General features: G+C 31.1%; 1 protein-coding gene across 1 annotated transcript; it reads left to right on the forward strand.

Moving 5' to 3' along the window:
• Nucleotides 1-13,051: 13,051 nt before the first annotated feature.
• LOC123199038 (probable N-acetyltransferase HLS1) lies at nt 13,052-15,056 on the forward strand. The gene is made up of 3 exons (XM_044613832.1): nt 13,052-13,504; nt 13,636-13,802; nt 13,900-15,056. Exons 1-3 carry the CDS (start codon nt 13,310-13,312, stop codon nt 14,762-14,764), a joined length of 1,227 nt encoding a protein of 408 aa, XP_044469767.1. The 5' UTR covers nt 13,052-13,309; the 3' UTR covers nt 14,765-15,056.
• The last annotated feature ends 763 nt before the right edge of the window (nt 15,057-15,819 follow it).

Genomic DNA, 15,819 nt, shown 5'->3' on the forward strand with positions numbered 1-15,819 from the left:
TTATTTGATTAAATTATATTGCAGAAAGTACAAGTGTACCAAATCCCTTTATTAAGGTCAAATTGAGAGACAAAGTTGACCCTTTGAAAGACAAAGATCCCCCATTTGAAAAGACCTTTTTTCATATCAACAATTTAATTTTTTATATTATATATCAAAAATTATTTTGTATTATATAATATAATTTTTATATAATAAAATAATAAAATATAATTAATATATCATTATTTTTAAAAATATTTCAAATATTTTTAAAAATTTAAAAATTATTATATACATTTTATTATATGTAAAATATGAATAAGTATATCTTTTACTTAAAATTCTATTATAATATTTTTTTTATTAGTATTATTATACTAATTACTGTTTAATCTTAACTCCCCCACAAATCCACAAACTTAAGGGATGTGTCCCTACAAAGTGAGGGCACCAAAACTTGGCTAAGTTGACGCTCTTGGAGCGTGTGAATGTGAATGAAACCAATGGAAGAGGAGAGTGCCTGCGCGCGCTAGAGTAGAGAGTGGGATTGGAATGGTAAAATAATAATTGGAGACAAGGTTAAGACAGAGGAATCTTGAAGGTCGTCCTGATTAAGAGACATTTGGCATATAATCCGATTTAAGGGACCATCCACCTCAAAATTACCCACTTCTTTTATTTATTTATTTATATTAATGTCTCGAATAAAAACAAATTTCGTTCTTCCTATTGATTAAATTACCGTATGCATGCAATGTAAAGTTGTTACAAATGCAATGCATGGGGATGGGGGTGGGGATGGGGATAGAGATGGGCATGTATGGATGCATGTATGTGATGATATGATAATGGAGACGATAATAGTGATGTTGATGGGACGTGGCTAGGCTTCTGAAATTGTTCTTATCCTGAATAGAGTCCCATACTCTTTGTTTCTCTAATTTTTGTCTTCTTTTACACATATCATTCTCCATTACTCTCAGGGCATTCTCGTACTTTTCATTTTACACCTTTTCTTTTCCTTTTATTTTTTTTATTTATGTCATAACATATCATTAATAAAATTATATATATATATATTTTTTGAATATATAAAATAAATATATAAATAATATATAATCATATAATTATGTAATTTTAAATTAAAAATAAAATAATATCTAATTATATAATTATATATAATTTATCTATTTATTTCGTATACTTAAAATGTATTTATATAACATTATTCATCTTATATTTTTTATATATGTATATATATATCAAAACTCTATGCGACACTATTGAGTAAGTCCCACCACTAAGTTGGCAATATATGAATATTTAAGAAAAAAATAAGTAGAGAAAATGTGCAGGTAGACTATCTAATTAGAAAAATAATAAAATGATGTATATTCGATTTAAATATATAAATTAATTTATATTTGATGCATGTTATCAAGTGATGAGTTATTTTAAATTAAGATTAACGTAATATGCAATCTTATGTTAATATACATTATTTATGTATGCATTTATGTATTTAGAAAGTGTATACAAAATAGCATTATTCAAAAAAAAAAAAATAGAGGGTTGTGATGAGATGTTGAAAAGTATATAGTCAATTGCATGTTATCCACGTGTGGTGATGATAAGATGAAAATGAAGATGAATCCGAAGGTGAAGACGAATACGAAAATGATGGATGGAAGGAAGAATGAATGAATGAGAATAAGAGAAATGGATAGTAATGGGCAAATAGGGAAGGTCTGAAAGGAGACATGGTGCATAATCTTGGGGATTTGGCTGAACCAGTGGTGTCGGTCTCTTGGCATACAAAACGCATAACACACTTGGCTAAAATACAATTTGAATAAGAAATGACAGCTCTTCTCTTCCCTTTCAACTCTGCCAAGTACGTCCTCCCCCCTCCCCCCCATCTCTGAAAAATGCATCAATATCCACCCTATCTCTGCTCTTTCCATGTCTCCACCCTCTTCTGCAACCTCCCAACATTCTACGCTGTACCACACTTAATCAAATATGTCATCTCAGAACCTGTACCTTTAATTACTACTGGGAAGATTAAACTAATAAGTATTTATATATTAGATGATTAATTTTGTAGTTATCTAGCTCTAGTTTTTTTTTTTTTTTTATAATGAGAAATTCTATTTAAATTAGACAACTCTTTTAGGATCAAATCAATAACGTCGAGGTAAAATTTTAAGTTCAATGATTGGTTTTAATATCATTATACTAGGTTAGTTAAAAGTTTAATATTGAAATATCGTCAAAGAAAACTTGAACTTATATTTTCTTATACATAACGTTCTTCTTATTACTACTTAAATTATTATTTAAGAGGTAACTTTTTATTTTTTTTTATGTCACTGAACTGACCCTGAAAACATGTAACGAGAAGGGAACAATAATGTGCTTATGGTAGTTGATTTGGCTTAAAATATTGCCACTTTAGATACCTTTTTAGACCAGAAAATTTATACAATTGATTTGCATGTCTCGATGCCAAAGAACGAAGGTGGAGCCTCATCAACTTTGTATTCTTTAGACAAGAAGAAGCACATAGAATCAGAGACAATAATCAACAAAAGGGCAGTTATCTATTCACACATATATATCATTCCTCGAGCCACACCATTTCTCTTTCCTTTTGGGTTCTTCTAGTTTAGTCAACTACAGCTTGATTAACAAACCCTAAAACTTTCCAACTGTCTTAATCAATTTTTAATCATCCCATTATCATCCTTGTTACATCTTCGTTTCCATTAAACAAGACAATGAGCAAGATGACACTGAACATGTTGGCTCTTAATCTCTGCCCTAGCTAATTTGGTGATGTTTATGAAATCCAATAAGCTTCTTGTTGTTTCTCACTGGCCCTACAAACCCAGTTGTGCTTCGCAACCTTTAGTCATTAGAAAATCATGGTGTAAAAGGAGATGTACGGCTCATCTTATTTGACGAAAGAAAAGGGAACAAGATCTCTTCCTTTATCCTTTCGAGGCAATTGTCTTGGCATTTGTCTCTAACTGTTTCTTTCTCCAATTATTTTTTCATCTAGGTGAAACATGTTAACCTGATACGTGTCAAAAACCCACGTTGCCCTTTCAATGGATTGACGTTTTTTCAACAAAATTACCATTATATATGTAATTTATTTATGCCTTAAGCTAGTCTTGGTATTAGGGTTTATATATCTATTCAAACGACGCAGTGGTCCTGCTTTAAACCCTAATTATTTTTTCCCAAATGTTCAACAGTTGATTGGCCAAATTAGAACAACTCATGTTTAGCAGTTAATCTTTTGATCCATCATCGACTTAATCAATGTCTTAAAGCTTGATCAAGATTGAAAAGGGAACACAAAAATGAAACAAAAGCCAAAAAGGTCGCAAGAATCATGTGGTGTTTTCATATATTATGTTATGAACATTGTGCCCCGTAAGATCATCTTTCGTCATCACCTTAATCTTTATGTTTAGATCGAATCAAGGCATAATTCTACTTGATTTAACTCTTAATAATTAACTGTGATTCAGAACAATATCTTGAACAGGAAAGCCTAAGTAAATCAGTCAATAAATGGAAGTCTAAATGCTTTTAATTAGCATAGAAATCTCCCCATATATCTCTTTGATTCCCAACTTGAAAGAGACTCGATAAGATTCCATATAAAGAATGAGATACTCTATATATCATATAAAGAATGATACATATATAATGTGTCATTATATAATTGAGTTATTTGAAATTAAAAATAAAATAACATTCAATAATATGATAACACATCATATATATATATATTCATTTGTGCATTAAAAAACATATACGTATAATATTGCTCCACTTGATAAACTGTTTCTCAATTCTTAGAACAATAAAAACTATGTGTATAAGAGCAATACTATGCATACTTACTTTGAATACATAAATAAGTACACATTTATGTATGTCACTATGTGATTAGATGTAACTTTATTCTTAATTCAAAATCACTTAATTATATGATAGCACACATATATGTATACTTATTTATCTATTCAAAATAGATACATATAATTTTATTGATTTATACAAACAACAAGTACAAACTTATACATAAACAATGATATGTCATCATATAATTGAGTGATTTTGAATTAAAGATTTTATTATTTATGTACAAATTTATTCTTATTATTTGTGCATCTCATTCTACCCTTCTTAGAATCGCCAAGATGAAATAAGGATTAAATAACTATGAGTAAGAATCTCATCTTGAGTAACCTATATCATATCACTTTAATTATTCTAATCTTATTAATTTATATCCGAATTAAGAACCAAGAATAAATATGAAATATGCCCACTATATGGTGACCAACAATCATTTGGACGATCTATAACTTCTGTTTATATGAGACATTTTTAAGTTTATAAATCTAAAATTAGTTCAACCAATTCACCAAAATTAGAATATTATATATTCTTTCATATATTCTTTCATGTATGCATATATTATATATATTTTATACATAATTTGTCACCATCTCATAATTTATGTCATTTTCATTTTCATCTAGCTCTAGAATCGCTTTCATTTTACTATATTAATTTACTCTCATCATCCATAGCATCATCCTTGTCTTTGTCACTGTCACATTACAAACTTAGTTCTTTAATTCTCTTATACAAAAATGGATGACTTCATTATGATTCTTAAATGGAATTATTTTTCCCCCTTTGGCTTGTAGTATGAACATGTATTATGCATTGAAAAGGCTCATTATCATAAATAATTTGGACGGTGTACTAAAACTAACTCTTTTGTGATTTTTTATTAAGCGATTTTCATGAGTAGAATATACATGACATTGCATATGGTATAAAAATAATAAGTTTCTTAAATGATTATTGAAAAAAATAAATAAAGTGTTCATATCATTTACAATATAATTCTTTAATTACAAAGACTTAATGGATTCCGGAATTATTAATTAGCATTTTGTTTTTAACTTTTAAGGATGAAATTTTTACTTTTTAAAATGAAAATTTTCGTCATCTTTCATGAAAATTTTCATAGTGTTAAGTTTAAAAACAATTCTACGGTTTTTTAAAACAATAAAACTATGTATATCCATTTTTGGTACATAATTTGTGTACACAGATGAGGTGTTATCGTATGATTGGATGTTTCTTTATCATATGATGACACATGTTTTAAAATCACCTAATTATATAATGACATATCACTATGTACATAAATTGTGTATCAAAAATGGATACACATAACATTACTCTTTTAAAAAATGGTTGATGTTTTAGTTTTTATAAAAAATAATAAAATATACAAACTGTTAAAATCAATTTAGAGAAATACTAAAATATTTGAAAGTCATCTCTCTCTCTCTCTCTCTCTCTCTCTCTCTCTCTCTCTCTCTCTATATATATATATATATATATATATATATATATATATATATATATATATATATATATATATATATATATATATATATATATATATATATATATATATAAGTCTATGTTCTCCTGAAGTTGTAAATAAAGTAAGCTGATTTGAAAGAGGCTCTCATGTGGTGGTAGAAAACAAAGGATTAAAAGTATGTTTCATTCGAATAATATTTTATTATAAAAATAAAATATTATCACAAAAATAAATTATTTAAAAGGATATAGGTGAAATTATTATTATATTTAATAAAATTGATAAGTATAAATAATAATTGTATTTGATTTGATTTAGTAAAAAAAATATTCTGATGTTATTTTATTTAAATAACTTTAGATATAATTATACTTTTTTTAAATATGTTTTGTTATATCAATTTAAAATGAGGGTATATTTGTTCTAAAAAATTAATAAGAATAAAATTATAATAAATTAAGATTATCTTAGTAATATTTTAATATATAAATGAGAGTAATAAATTAAGATTATCTATCATATTATCATTGATATAAAATTACCATTGAAACATTTTATTACCTAACAAAGCAAATAGAATAATGTCATTAGTAAAATATAGATGATCAAAGTAATTTTTAAATGTCCAAATTAAATGCCTCCTAAGTGTTTTACATGTTTACCTGAGAATTTTATTATTTGTCTGGCCAAAGGATTATTTCCCACCTAAGTTTTGGTAAAAAGATAAATATATGTCTATGACATATGAAAAATCTAAATGCCTACCTAAGTTTTAGTCTATTGTCACACACTTAAAAATTTTCTATTAAGATTAAAAGGTAACCCAATGTTAAAATGTCATTTTAAATTACAGATTTCCACCCAAGGCTTAACATTTTTCTATCTAGAAATAAACTCCGGTTTTAGGAAATAATAAAATTATGTGCATAACCAATAAATATAATTTCATGCATAAACAATAATATGACAAAATATAATTAGATGATTTTGAATCAGAGATAAAATAACCCCTAATCATATAATGATATATTATTATTTATGTATAAAATTATGTTTATTATTTATATACATAATTTTATTCTTTAGAAAAACTAATGTCATAATGATGAAATAGTAATTTTATCAATAAAAAATTTTGAAAAAAAATAAAAAATAACCTTTCAATAGATATCATCTTAATGTTTCAAATATGACAATTTGACCATTTCATAGTTTGAAAATGTATAATCAACCTTTGCAATTCTTTGGAATCATTAATTATCGACATCAATTATTCACCATTGCCATAATAATTTCACCATCATCAATAATAACTTAGATCACAACTAGAGGGAGGGTGGTGGGAGATGAAGCTTGTGGCGACAAAAAAGAGGGAAGTTGGTGGTACAAGATAGAGGGTAGATTGAGGGGATGAGATTATAAGATGGGTTGTCGAAGAAAGGGAGGTGGTGGGGGTTGACTAGAAAACTGTGGAAGAAAATACATAGGTGAAAGAAACGAAAAATATAAAGGGTTTTATGCAAATCGATTATCTAAAATCTTTTAAATTTTTGTTAATTCAAGGTTATGATAATTTTGAAAAGTAAAATAATTATGGTAATTTAACTTTTTAACTCTATAAAAGAATTCTATTCAGTTAGCAAAATTTTATATTAAAAAGGTATTATATTATCAAAGATAAAAAGGTTTTTTTAGATCAAACCTCATATGACAAACGTAGTTTATTCTATATTATATGATTCTTTTTTCTTATAATAAATATTTTTTATACAAATAATTCGCAATTTTGGATTGGAGGGCAGTCCAAATCACCCCACTAATCACCTAACAACCCCACGACATAAGCCAACATAGATATTTCCTCAGTATATGCTCAACTTCTAGTTTATTATAATCATACACCAATTAAAAAAAAAAAATCATAAATTGATTAGATGCTCTAATGACCTTGCAATATAATTTCAAATTATTTATATTAGAGATACTTCTGCTCAAGTTTCGCATCATCTGTCATTGCCATTGGTCCTCCTTTCGTTTTCCTCCCCCAAACAATTTGGTTTAATAAGGCAATCATTTTGGGTCATTATCAATCTAACAATACATATTTATTGATATCAGACGGTCCTTATGCTATGGACCCACTAAGGAGTATTTAATTGTTAATCATAAACCCTATTTTATTGTTAAGTCTTCTCATTTCTTTTAATATCAAAATCGTTTCTGTCTTTGCAACTACACGCAGCTTACTCACTAGTAGGGTTGGATTCGATTTGAGTCCATTCGAATTCAAAACGAGCCAGTTTTAAGCTAGCTCGAGCGAGCTCGAGCCAATGTTTTCGAGCTCGAGCTCGAGCTGAGCTTGAGCTTAATTGTCAAAGTTTGTAAATTAAAATTTTTGACATAAAACGATATCGTTTTGACTAATATGTATTAAAATGATATCGTTTTAATAACGAATACTCAAATTCGAAACGAACCAAACCAAACTCGAGCCGAGTTCGAGTTCAAGCATAACGAGCTCAACGAGCCTGGACTCGAGCTCGAGCTATATTATTATTAAGTTGAGCCGAACTTGAGCTCGATTCGACTCGAATCCAACCCTACTCACTAGTGGTACATGTGAGCCAAACCAAGCCAAAAGACCCCCTAGTTAGAGTTTAGTTCAAATTCAATTCAAGTTTATCTAACCAAAATAAAGATAATTAGAATTTGGTTTAAATAAAAAATAGTTTAATTTGGTTATACTCGAATTTTTGAGTTATTGGCTCATGGACAAATGATATTGTTTTATCAATAATGGAGATAATGATGTGATTTTGTTAATTAATAACATATTTAAGTCATAAATTTGAATCAAACTTAAACTAAATTAAGTCAAACTTTCTCTAGCTTGAGTTCAACTCAGTTTCCAAAATAATTTGACCCTACTAGTTTGAACTAAGTTTAAATTTGAACCGAACCAAACCGATTTACCTATTGAGAATGAGTAAGCTAAGTTCGGTTTTCACCTTTCTTTTTTTTGGTAATTAAATGAGTTATTTGGTTTCAACCTTGTTACACACTATCTAATTAATCAATTAAAAGGTATTACATGTTACAACATTGCATCATCAATAACACAGATTCATTGCAAACCCATCATTTTCATAGGTCACAAAAACTCCTTACCCAATCCTTCTGAGGTATGTCTAAACCGAGCTTATGGCGGTTAACCATGAAAAATACTTAGTATAGTTAGAGTAGGAAAAAATGAAAAGTAGAATTCACCATGAAGCCTTACTTGCTATCCTAAATTTCCCGTTCTATAGAGTACGGGAAGAAGAAATATTTATTGCTTTAATCGCCCATGTTGTCCCTAATATGAGCGATGCCTTTCAAGTCCTTTCTCTGTGCGATTGGACACAAAATAGAAGTCATCCATCGTAGGATGCTCTTTCAGTGTGTAGACATAGGCGAGCTCTTGCATGGTGGGCTCTCCTAGTCCTTGCTCCATGAATGCAATGTATATGTCGACGATGCATCGTTACATGTTGGCTGACAGTTGATATGGAGCAAGGCCAGATTTCTTAAGCACATCTCTAACATATAGGTGCAAGGGAAGTGTTACGTCACACCACATAATTACATTTAAGAAAGTATTATATCCTAGAAGAGGTGTGCGATATGGGTAGTCTCTTAGTTCTTGCAGTATGATGGGAATGCATAGAGGTTTTCTATACGCTCCAAATCTACGTTCCTAATTGAGGAGTACTCATTGTTGTCCTCAATGCTTATGACATCCTCATCATCTAGATGATGAGGAGTCCACCCTTTGTGGAGGCTCGGTTTCCTTAATTTGTTCCCCGTTGAGTTGAGTATGAGTCGCTACTTTTGTTAGTTGGTCTAGCCTTTCTATACTCCTAACTAAGAGACTTTGGTAGCTTGACGCGGTGGCCTCTGACCCTATACTCAAATAAGAGGGCTCTGAGTTTGTTAGGTAACTGATCTCAAAGTTAGCTAAGTCAAATATACTCCTACATGACATTTGGAAAAAAAGGGCAAGTATCTCTGCATACACGCTACTGTGATTTTTTTGTCACGATTGTGTCCACCTATTGAAGTTACTACTTGCCGTCAACCTTACGAATTCAAGAAGCGCCTAGTTTTAACTATTAATCTCACTAGTGTCTAACTCAAAAGTGGAAACCCTAAAAGTATGTTTCTACCCTACATTATTATCAAACCCTAAAAATTTACCAAAAAATCACACTTAAAGAAAAAGCATGCAAGAAAATATGGAGTATGGACCCGAGGAGATTAACTAGTGAATGACATCTAAAACGTCTAGCCATGATATAAGTGAGTGACTAGTTATGCAAGCAACATTTAGTAACTAAACACGTCATCTACATGCAAGAAGATTCAGAATGTGGGAAAAAGTTCTTCTATCCAAAAATAGTAAGAAGAATTAATTTTAACAATTTCACAATTATCTAATTTCATTCCTTTTGTATCCCATATTTTAATTGGACAATAAATACCTCCTAATTTTACGGATAACATGATCGATTAATTTCTCTAAACATCTAGAGTCTTTTTATTAGGATATAAGTTTTAACTTTTTCTGTCATTACTCAATAGATCATTTCCGGTACTTTATAAATATCATAATTGTACGGAGGTAGCAAAACGACAGATTGTATACTCATACTATTACTTTACTAAATTTTCTCTAAAAACGATAAATTGTATTCTCATATCATTACCTTGCTAAATTTTCTTTAAAGACGACAAATTGTACTCTCGTATTATTATCTTGCTAAATTTTCTCTAAAAAGGTAAATAATATGCATAGACTTTTTTTTAATAATGAGTCCATTGGTAGATTTTTACTATCACTATATATTTTTTAGAGTAATAACATATATATATATAATTTTATTTACAAATAACAATATATCATTATATGATTAGATAGTTAAAATTAGAGATCAAATAATATTTAATCATATGGTAATATACTATTATTTATACATAAAATTATACAAATAATTTTGCCACAATTAAATTATTTTAATTGTAAATTTATAAAATGAACTTTTAGTCTTCCATATATGATAATTGACAAAAAAAGAAAATTTATTTGGATGCAATGGATATAAGTATTCATTTGTGACATATATCTGATATTCGGTCTCGTTTATATGACTATATTTTTTTAAATTTAAAATTAATGTTAAATCAAAAAATGATTCAATTTAAATAAGATTTTTTGATTTAAAAAAATAAAAAAAAGGGGGTAAGAGACCCGGTCATGAAATATAAAGAATCCAGTGGTAAGTGGCACCATCAAACAGAGGAAGAGGATAACGATGAAAGATTTTTATGTTCGGAAAACTCACGCTACTAAATCTAATTGCTCGTATTCATATTCACTGTTGGATCGTAAAAATGGAGCCGCTTTTGCAGCCCACTTAATCAAACGGCCGATATTCCAGGGAATTGCCTCGCCAAACTGACGATTTCCCTTTTGCCACGTGTCATTTCCTTATTTTAAACTATTCTATTACGCATATCCCTTTCAAAAGTCGAAAATGTCATTACTGTTGAGATATTTAAAACTTTTTATGGTTATTATTTTAAAAAGATTTGTCTCTTTTTTATTCTCACAAAAATCTTATTTTAAAAAAAAAAAAAACTTATCTTAATTTGATTTGAAAGCACACTTGCTATCGACATTTACAGTATATTTTTATGAAAAAGGCCAAAATATTATCCCCACCCAAGGTTTAGTGAAAAGACAATGTTTCACATTATCTTTTAAAAATTTATCTATTTATTAAAATTTATTATTAATATTAAAGAAAAAATATTATTTAATTAAAAATATTAAAAAACTAAACATTTATTATATTATTTTATTAGATTTAAAAATTAAATAATTTCTCTTTATTTAAAATTTAAAAAATTATAATTTCTCTGTTAGAGTTTTTTTTTCTTTTCTTCAATAATCACATCTCTCTCTAGATATCGATATTTTCTATCTCTCCAGTCTCTCTTGTTGTTGTTTCCTACCTCTTTTGCCATAGATGAAAACAAAATTCGATAAATATAAAACGTCTTTATCTCAAATGAAACATACTTATGGGTAAAAATTTGTCCTTCCACTACACCTTAGGTGTGACATAGTCTTTTGGCCTATCAAAAAAAACAATTATTCCTGCAATATTCCAATTTTTGATTAAATCAGCTATAAAAAAGGAACACCTGATTGCTAAGGAATAGTAAAAGGGACCCACTGGAAGGGTTGCAATGGCATGATGATGAAGATCATGGATGATGAAAGGCCAAACGACTATTTCCCACCCAAGGTTTGATGTTTTCTCAAAAGTCCCCCATTTAACTATGGAAACACCAAACACTCACCCATGGCCGGTTAGATTTAACTAAACCCTAACGGTAGTAGAGGTAAAATCATCATTTTTGCTATAATATTAAAAATAAACTAAAATAGAATATATTTTGCCCCCCTAAACTTTAAAAACTAAAATTTTCCCCCAGCCTAAGTTTTACAAAATGGCAGTTTCACCCTAAGGTTTGATTTTGAAATCTCCGACTACCGTTCCGGCTCCATTGCCGACCGCCTCTCCCTCCCGAAGCAACCTTTCCTTCTGGCGAATGTTTTCCTCCCATTTGGAGGCTCGATAGGCGTCGGCTTGGCCTTGGGAGAAGAAGAACTTCGTCGGGGAAGACGAAGTTCTTCATCTCCCCAGACGAAACCGACGCCGTCATCTTCGTCTGGGAAGACAATCGTCTTCCTAGAAGAAGACCTCTAGGAAGACGATCGTCTCTCAAGGCCAAGCCGACGCCGATTGAGCCTCCAAATGGGAGGAAAACATTCGTCGGAAGGAGAGGTTGCTTCGGGAGGGAGAGGTCGTCGGCAATAGAGCCGGAACGGTCATCGGAGATTTCAAAACCAAACCCTAGGGTGAAACTGCCATTTTTTAAAACTTAAGCTGGGAGAAAATTTTAGCTTTTAAAGTTTAGGGGGGCAAAAGGAGATAAAATTTTCAGGCGTTAGGGTTTGGTTAAATCTAACTAATCATGGGTAGGTGTTTGATGTTTTCATAATTAAAAGGGGGACTTTTGAGAAAACATCAAACCTTGGGTGGGAAATAGTCGTTTGGCCATGATGAAACATGAAAGGAAGGTAATAGAAAGATGTAATGATTATAAATGGGGTCATGATGGCACCACCTGCTTCCTATATATAAATATACATCGTTATAACGCAACGCTAAAAGATAAATCTAAACCAACTCAAAACGACGCCCACAAGACTGCGCAGCCACAGCCGCCATTTCCTCTTCCTGGTTTTTTTTTTTTTTTATTTTTAAATTTTCTGGTGATTAATAATTTCTTTTAATTTATGAATATTTATTTTTAATAATAAATTTTATTTAATATATTTAATTAACCTTCCTTATGTACTGCGCAGAAAAGTGAATAGAGAGACAAACAGACAGTAGAAGAGATAGGGACGCCAAGAAGCAGTAAATTAAATAAAAAGAAATTTAAAAAATCATTGAGATTCTAGAGAGAGAAAACAAAGCAAGAAAAAAAAAAAATAATAATTAATAAAGACCTGAAATTATGTATATATAGGCGTCTTAAGAGAACTTGAGCCTCTGCAATGGTGAACTACACACCAGCGAAGAAAGGAGAGGGGAAAAGATGAGAAGAGAAACCAACAAACAAATTTGAGCAATATTTTAATCTTTGTTTTCTCGAGTTTCGTAGTTTTGCTGAAATCAGACGTTATTCAGGCTATTTGTGGCCTTCCCTCTATATAAACCCCTTTTCTAATCCTTGAGTCGACAGTCGAACAGTTGCCAACTTTCTCTTTTTTCTGTTAAAATGATTATGAATGTGGAGAACAATATGGAAGGAGTGGTGAGGGTGAGAGAGTTTGATCCAAACAGAGATGGATTAAGCGTTGAACAAGTGGAGAATAGATGCGAGGTTGGCCCCAGCGGCAAACTCTGTTTGTTCACCGACCTCTTGGGTGATCCTATTTGCAGGGTCCGCCATTCTCCTGCTTTTCTAATGCTGGTATATTTCGCTGTACTCCTTACAAATCACTTGTCTTTTCTATTGTCCTTTTCTTTTCATCCTCCATTTTTATTTGTCGACAATAATACTGTAACCACGCACATCTTTTAACTTTAAATTCTGTTGCGCAGGTGGCTGAGATAGGCGATGAAATAGTTGGCATGATAAGAGGCTGCATCAAAACGGTTACATGTGGCAAAAGACTCTCTCGAAACGGCAAAAGTAATAACAATAAACCTCTCCCTGTTTACACCAAACTCGCCTACATATTAGGCCTCCGCGTCTCCCCCGCTCACCGGTATTCTACTTAACTGTTTCTCGCCATTATTCAAATCTTATACGTGTATCTAATTGTTAGAATAATGCTGATATTTCTGTTTTTTTGTTGTTTTTAGGCGGATGGGAATCGGTTTGAAGCTTGTTAAGAGAATGGAGGAGTGGTTCAGAGAGAGTGGCGCTGAGTATTCATATCTCGCTACCGAAAACGACAACGACGCTTCCGTCAAGCTGTTCACTGGCAAATGTGGTTACTCGAAGTTTCGAACACCGTCTATCCTGGTCAACCCGGTCTACGCTCACCAAGTTGCCGTTCCGAAACAGGTGACGATCATTCAACTCGGTGCTTACGAGGCCGAGCTTTTTTACCGTCGAAAATTTGCTACCACCGAGTTCTTCCCTCGCGACATTGACTCGGTGCTGAAAAACAGGCTTAGCTTGGGAACCTTTTTAGCGGTGCCACGTGGCACTTACTCACCCAAGACGTGGCCCGGGTCGGATGTGTTTTTATTGAATCCGCCAGAGTCGTGGGCGGTGATGAGTGTTTGGAACTGTAATGACGTTTTTAAACTTGAGGTACGTGGCGCGTCAAGCGTGAGGCGTACGCTGGCCAAAACAACGCGGATTCTGGATCGAGTTTTGCCTTGGTTGAAAATACCATCCATACCTCAGCTGTTTAGGCCGTTTGGATTACATTTTATTTATGGCTTAGGTGGCGAAGGCCCACGCGCGGTGAAGTTGGTGAAAGCATTGTGTGGTTACGCGCATAACCTGGCAAAAGACCGTGGGTGCGGGGTGGTGGCTACGGAGGTAGCAAGTGAGGACCCGCTCAAGCGAGGAATCCCACACTGGAAAGCGCTATCGTGCGCCGAGGACTTATGGTGCATCAAAAGACTCGGAGAAGACTACAGTGACGGCTCTGTCGGTGATTGGACTAAATCACCCCCTGGATTGTCCATTTTTGTTGACCCAAGAGAGTTCTAATAGAATCTTAAAAAAATAATTAGAGAAAAAGCAAAATACATTAGAAAATGCCTTTTAATGGGTTTTTAGTAATAGTTTTTTTTTAATGCATAATTAGACTTTTAAAAAAAAAAAAAAAAAAAAGAGAAAGGGGTTTAGTGATACGGGGAAGAATGAGAAGATATGGAATTTTGATAAAAAAGAATATCCCCACTAGTTTGTTTTATATTTTCTTAATGGAATTGGCTTTATAGATCCTCTTGTAGCCAAACGTCGCCCTAGTTCATGTTGAAATGAAAAATCTTTTTGCTTATTCTATCTTATTCTAGTTGGGTGTTGGATGGGTCCTTATGAGTAATCATGTATAATCAGAATATCCCATGAAGGTGAACCAAAAAAGAAAAAATTATCAACTCTTTTTCAATAGACATTTTGGAGGATCTTTGTATTTAAGGATAATAGAGAATAATTGTTATTTGACACTCTTCTTATCTTCGTCAAAATATATATATATATATATATATATATATATATATATATATATATATATATATATATATATATATATATATTTTTATACTTTAAATGATAAAGGACATAGAATCTTCAAAGAATATTTTATCATCAAAATACATCCTCTTACCCCAAATAAATAGTTTGAATAACAAACAATATAAAAATAAAGAACGCAAAATCTTTAAAAAATAGTTTATCATCAAAATATATCTTATTGTTCCAAACGGATAGTTTAAATAACAAATAATATAAAAATATTGAGGAAGAAGGTTCAAAATATACCCTCATGCTCGTTTGGATGATAAAAAATATGAAATCCTGAGAAAGAGCATTTGAGTTCTAGATCCAAGATTTCCCGTCCTAGATCCAAGGTTTTTCGTCCGTTAAAAGAAAATTATGTGTATATGTACACCCTTCTTAAAAAATTTGTACAACCCATTTCATATTTCCTAAAATATAAATATAAAATGGTTTTTTTTTTAAGGGCGAGGAGGGCAAAAAGGTAAATGACCTTGGGTGGCATTATGTACATAGTAATACTAATATGGGCCACCTTGTAA

The sequence above is a fragment of the Mangifera indica genome, chromosome 16, assembly GCF_011075055.1.
Source record: "Mangifera indica cultivar Alphonso chromosome 16, CATAS_Mindica_2.1, whole genome shotgun sequence".
Taxonomy (NCBI): Eukaryota; Viridiplantae; Streptophyta; class Magnoliopsida; order Sapindales; family Anacardiaceae; genus Mangifera; species Mangifera indica.

Bases quoted from the DNA above. Each gene is read 5' to 3' on its own strand.
- LOC123199038 (XM_044613832.1), top strand. From the start codon at position 13,310: ATGATTATGAATGTGGAGAACAATATGGAAGGAGTGGTGAGGGTGAGA. The intron at 13,505-13,635 runs GTATATTTCGCT...TCTGTTGCGCAG, and splicing joins CTCCTGCTTTTCTAATGCTG to GTGGCTGAGATAGGCGATGA. The intron at 13,803-13,899 runs GTATTCTACTTA...TGTTGTTTTTAG, and splicing joins CGCGTCTCCCCCGCTCACCG to GCGGATGGGAATCGGTTTGA.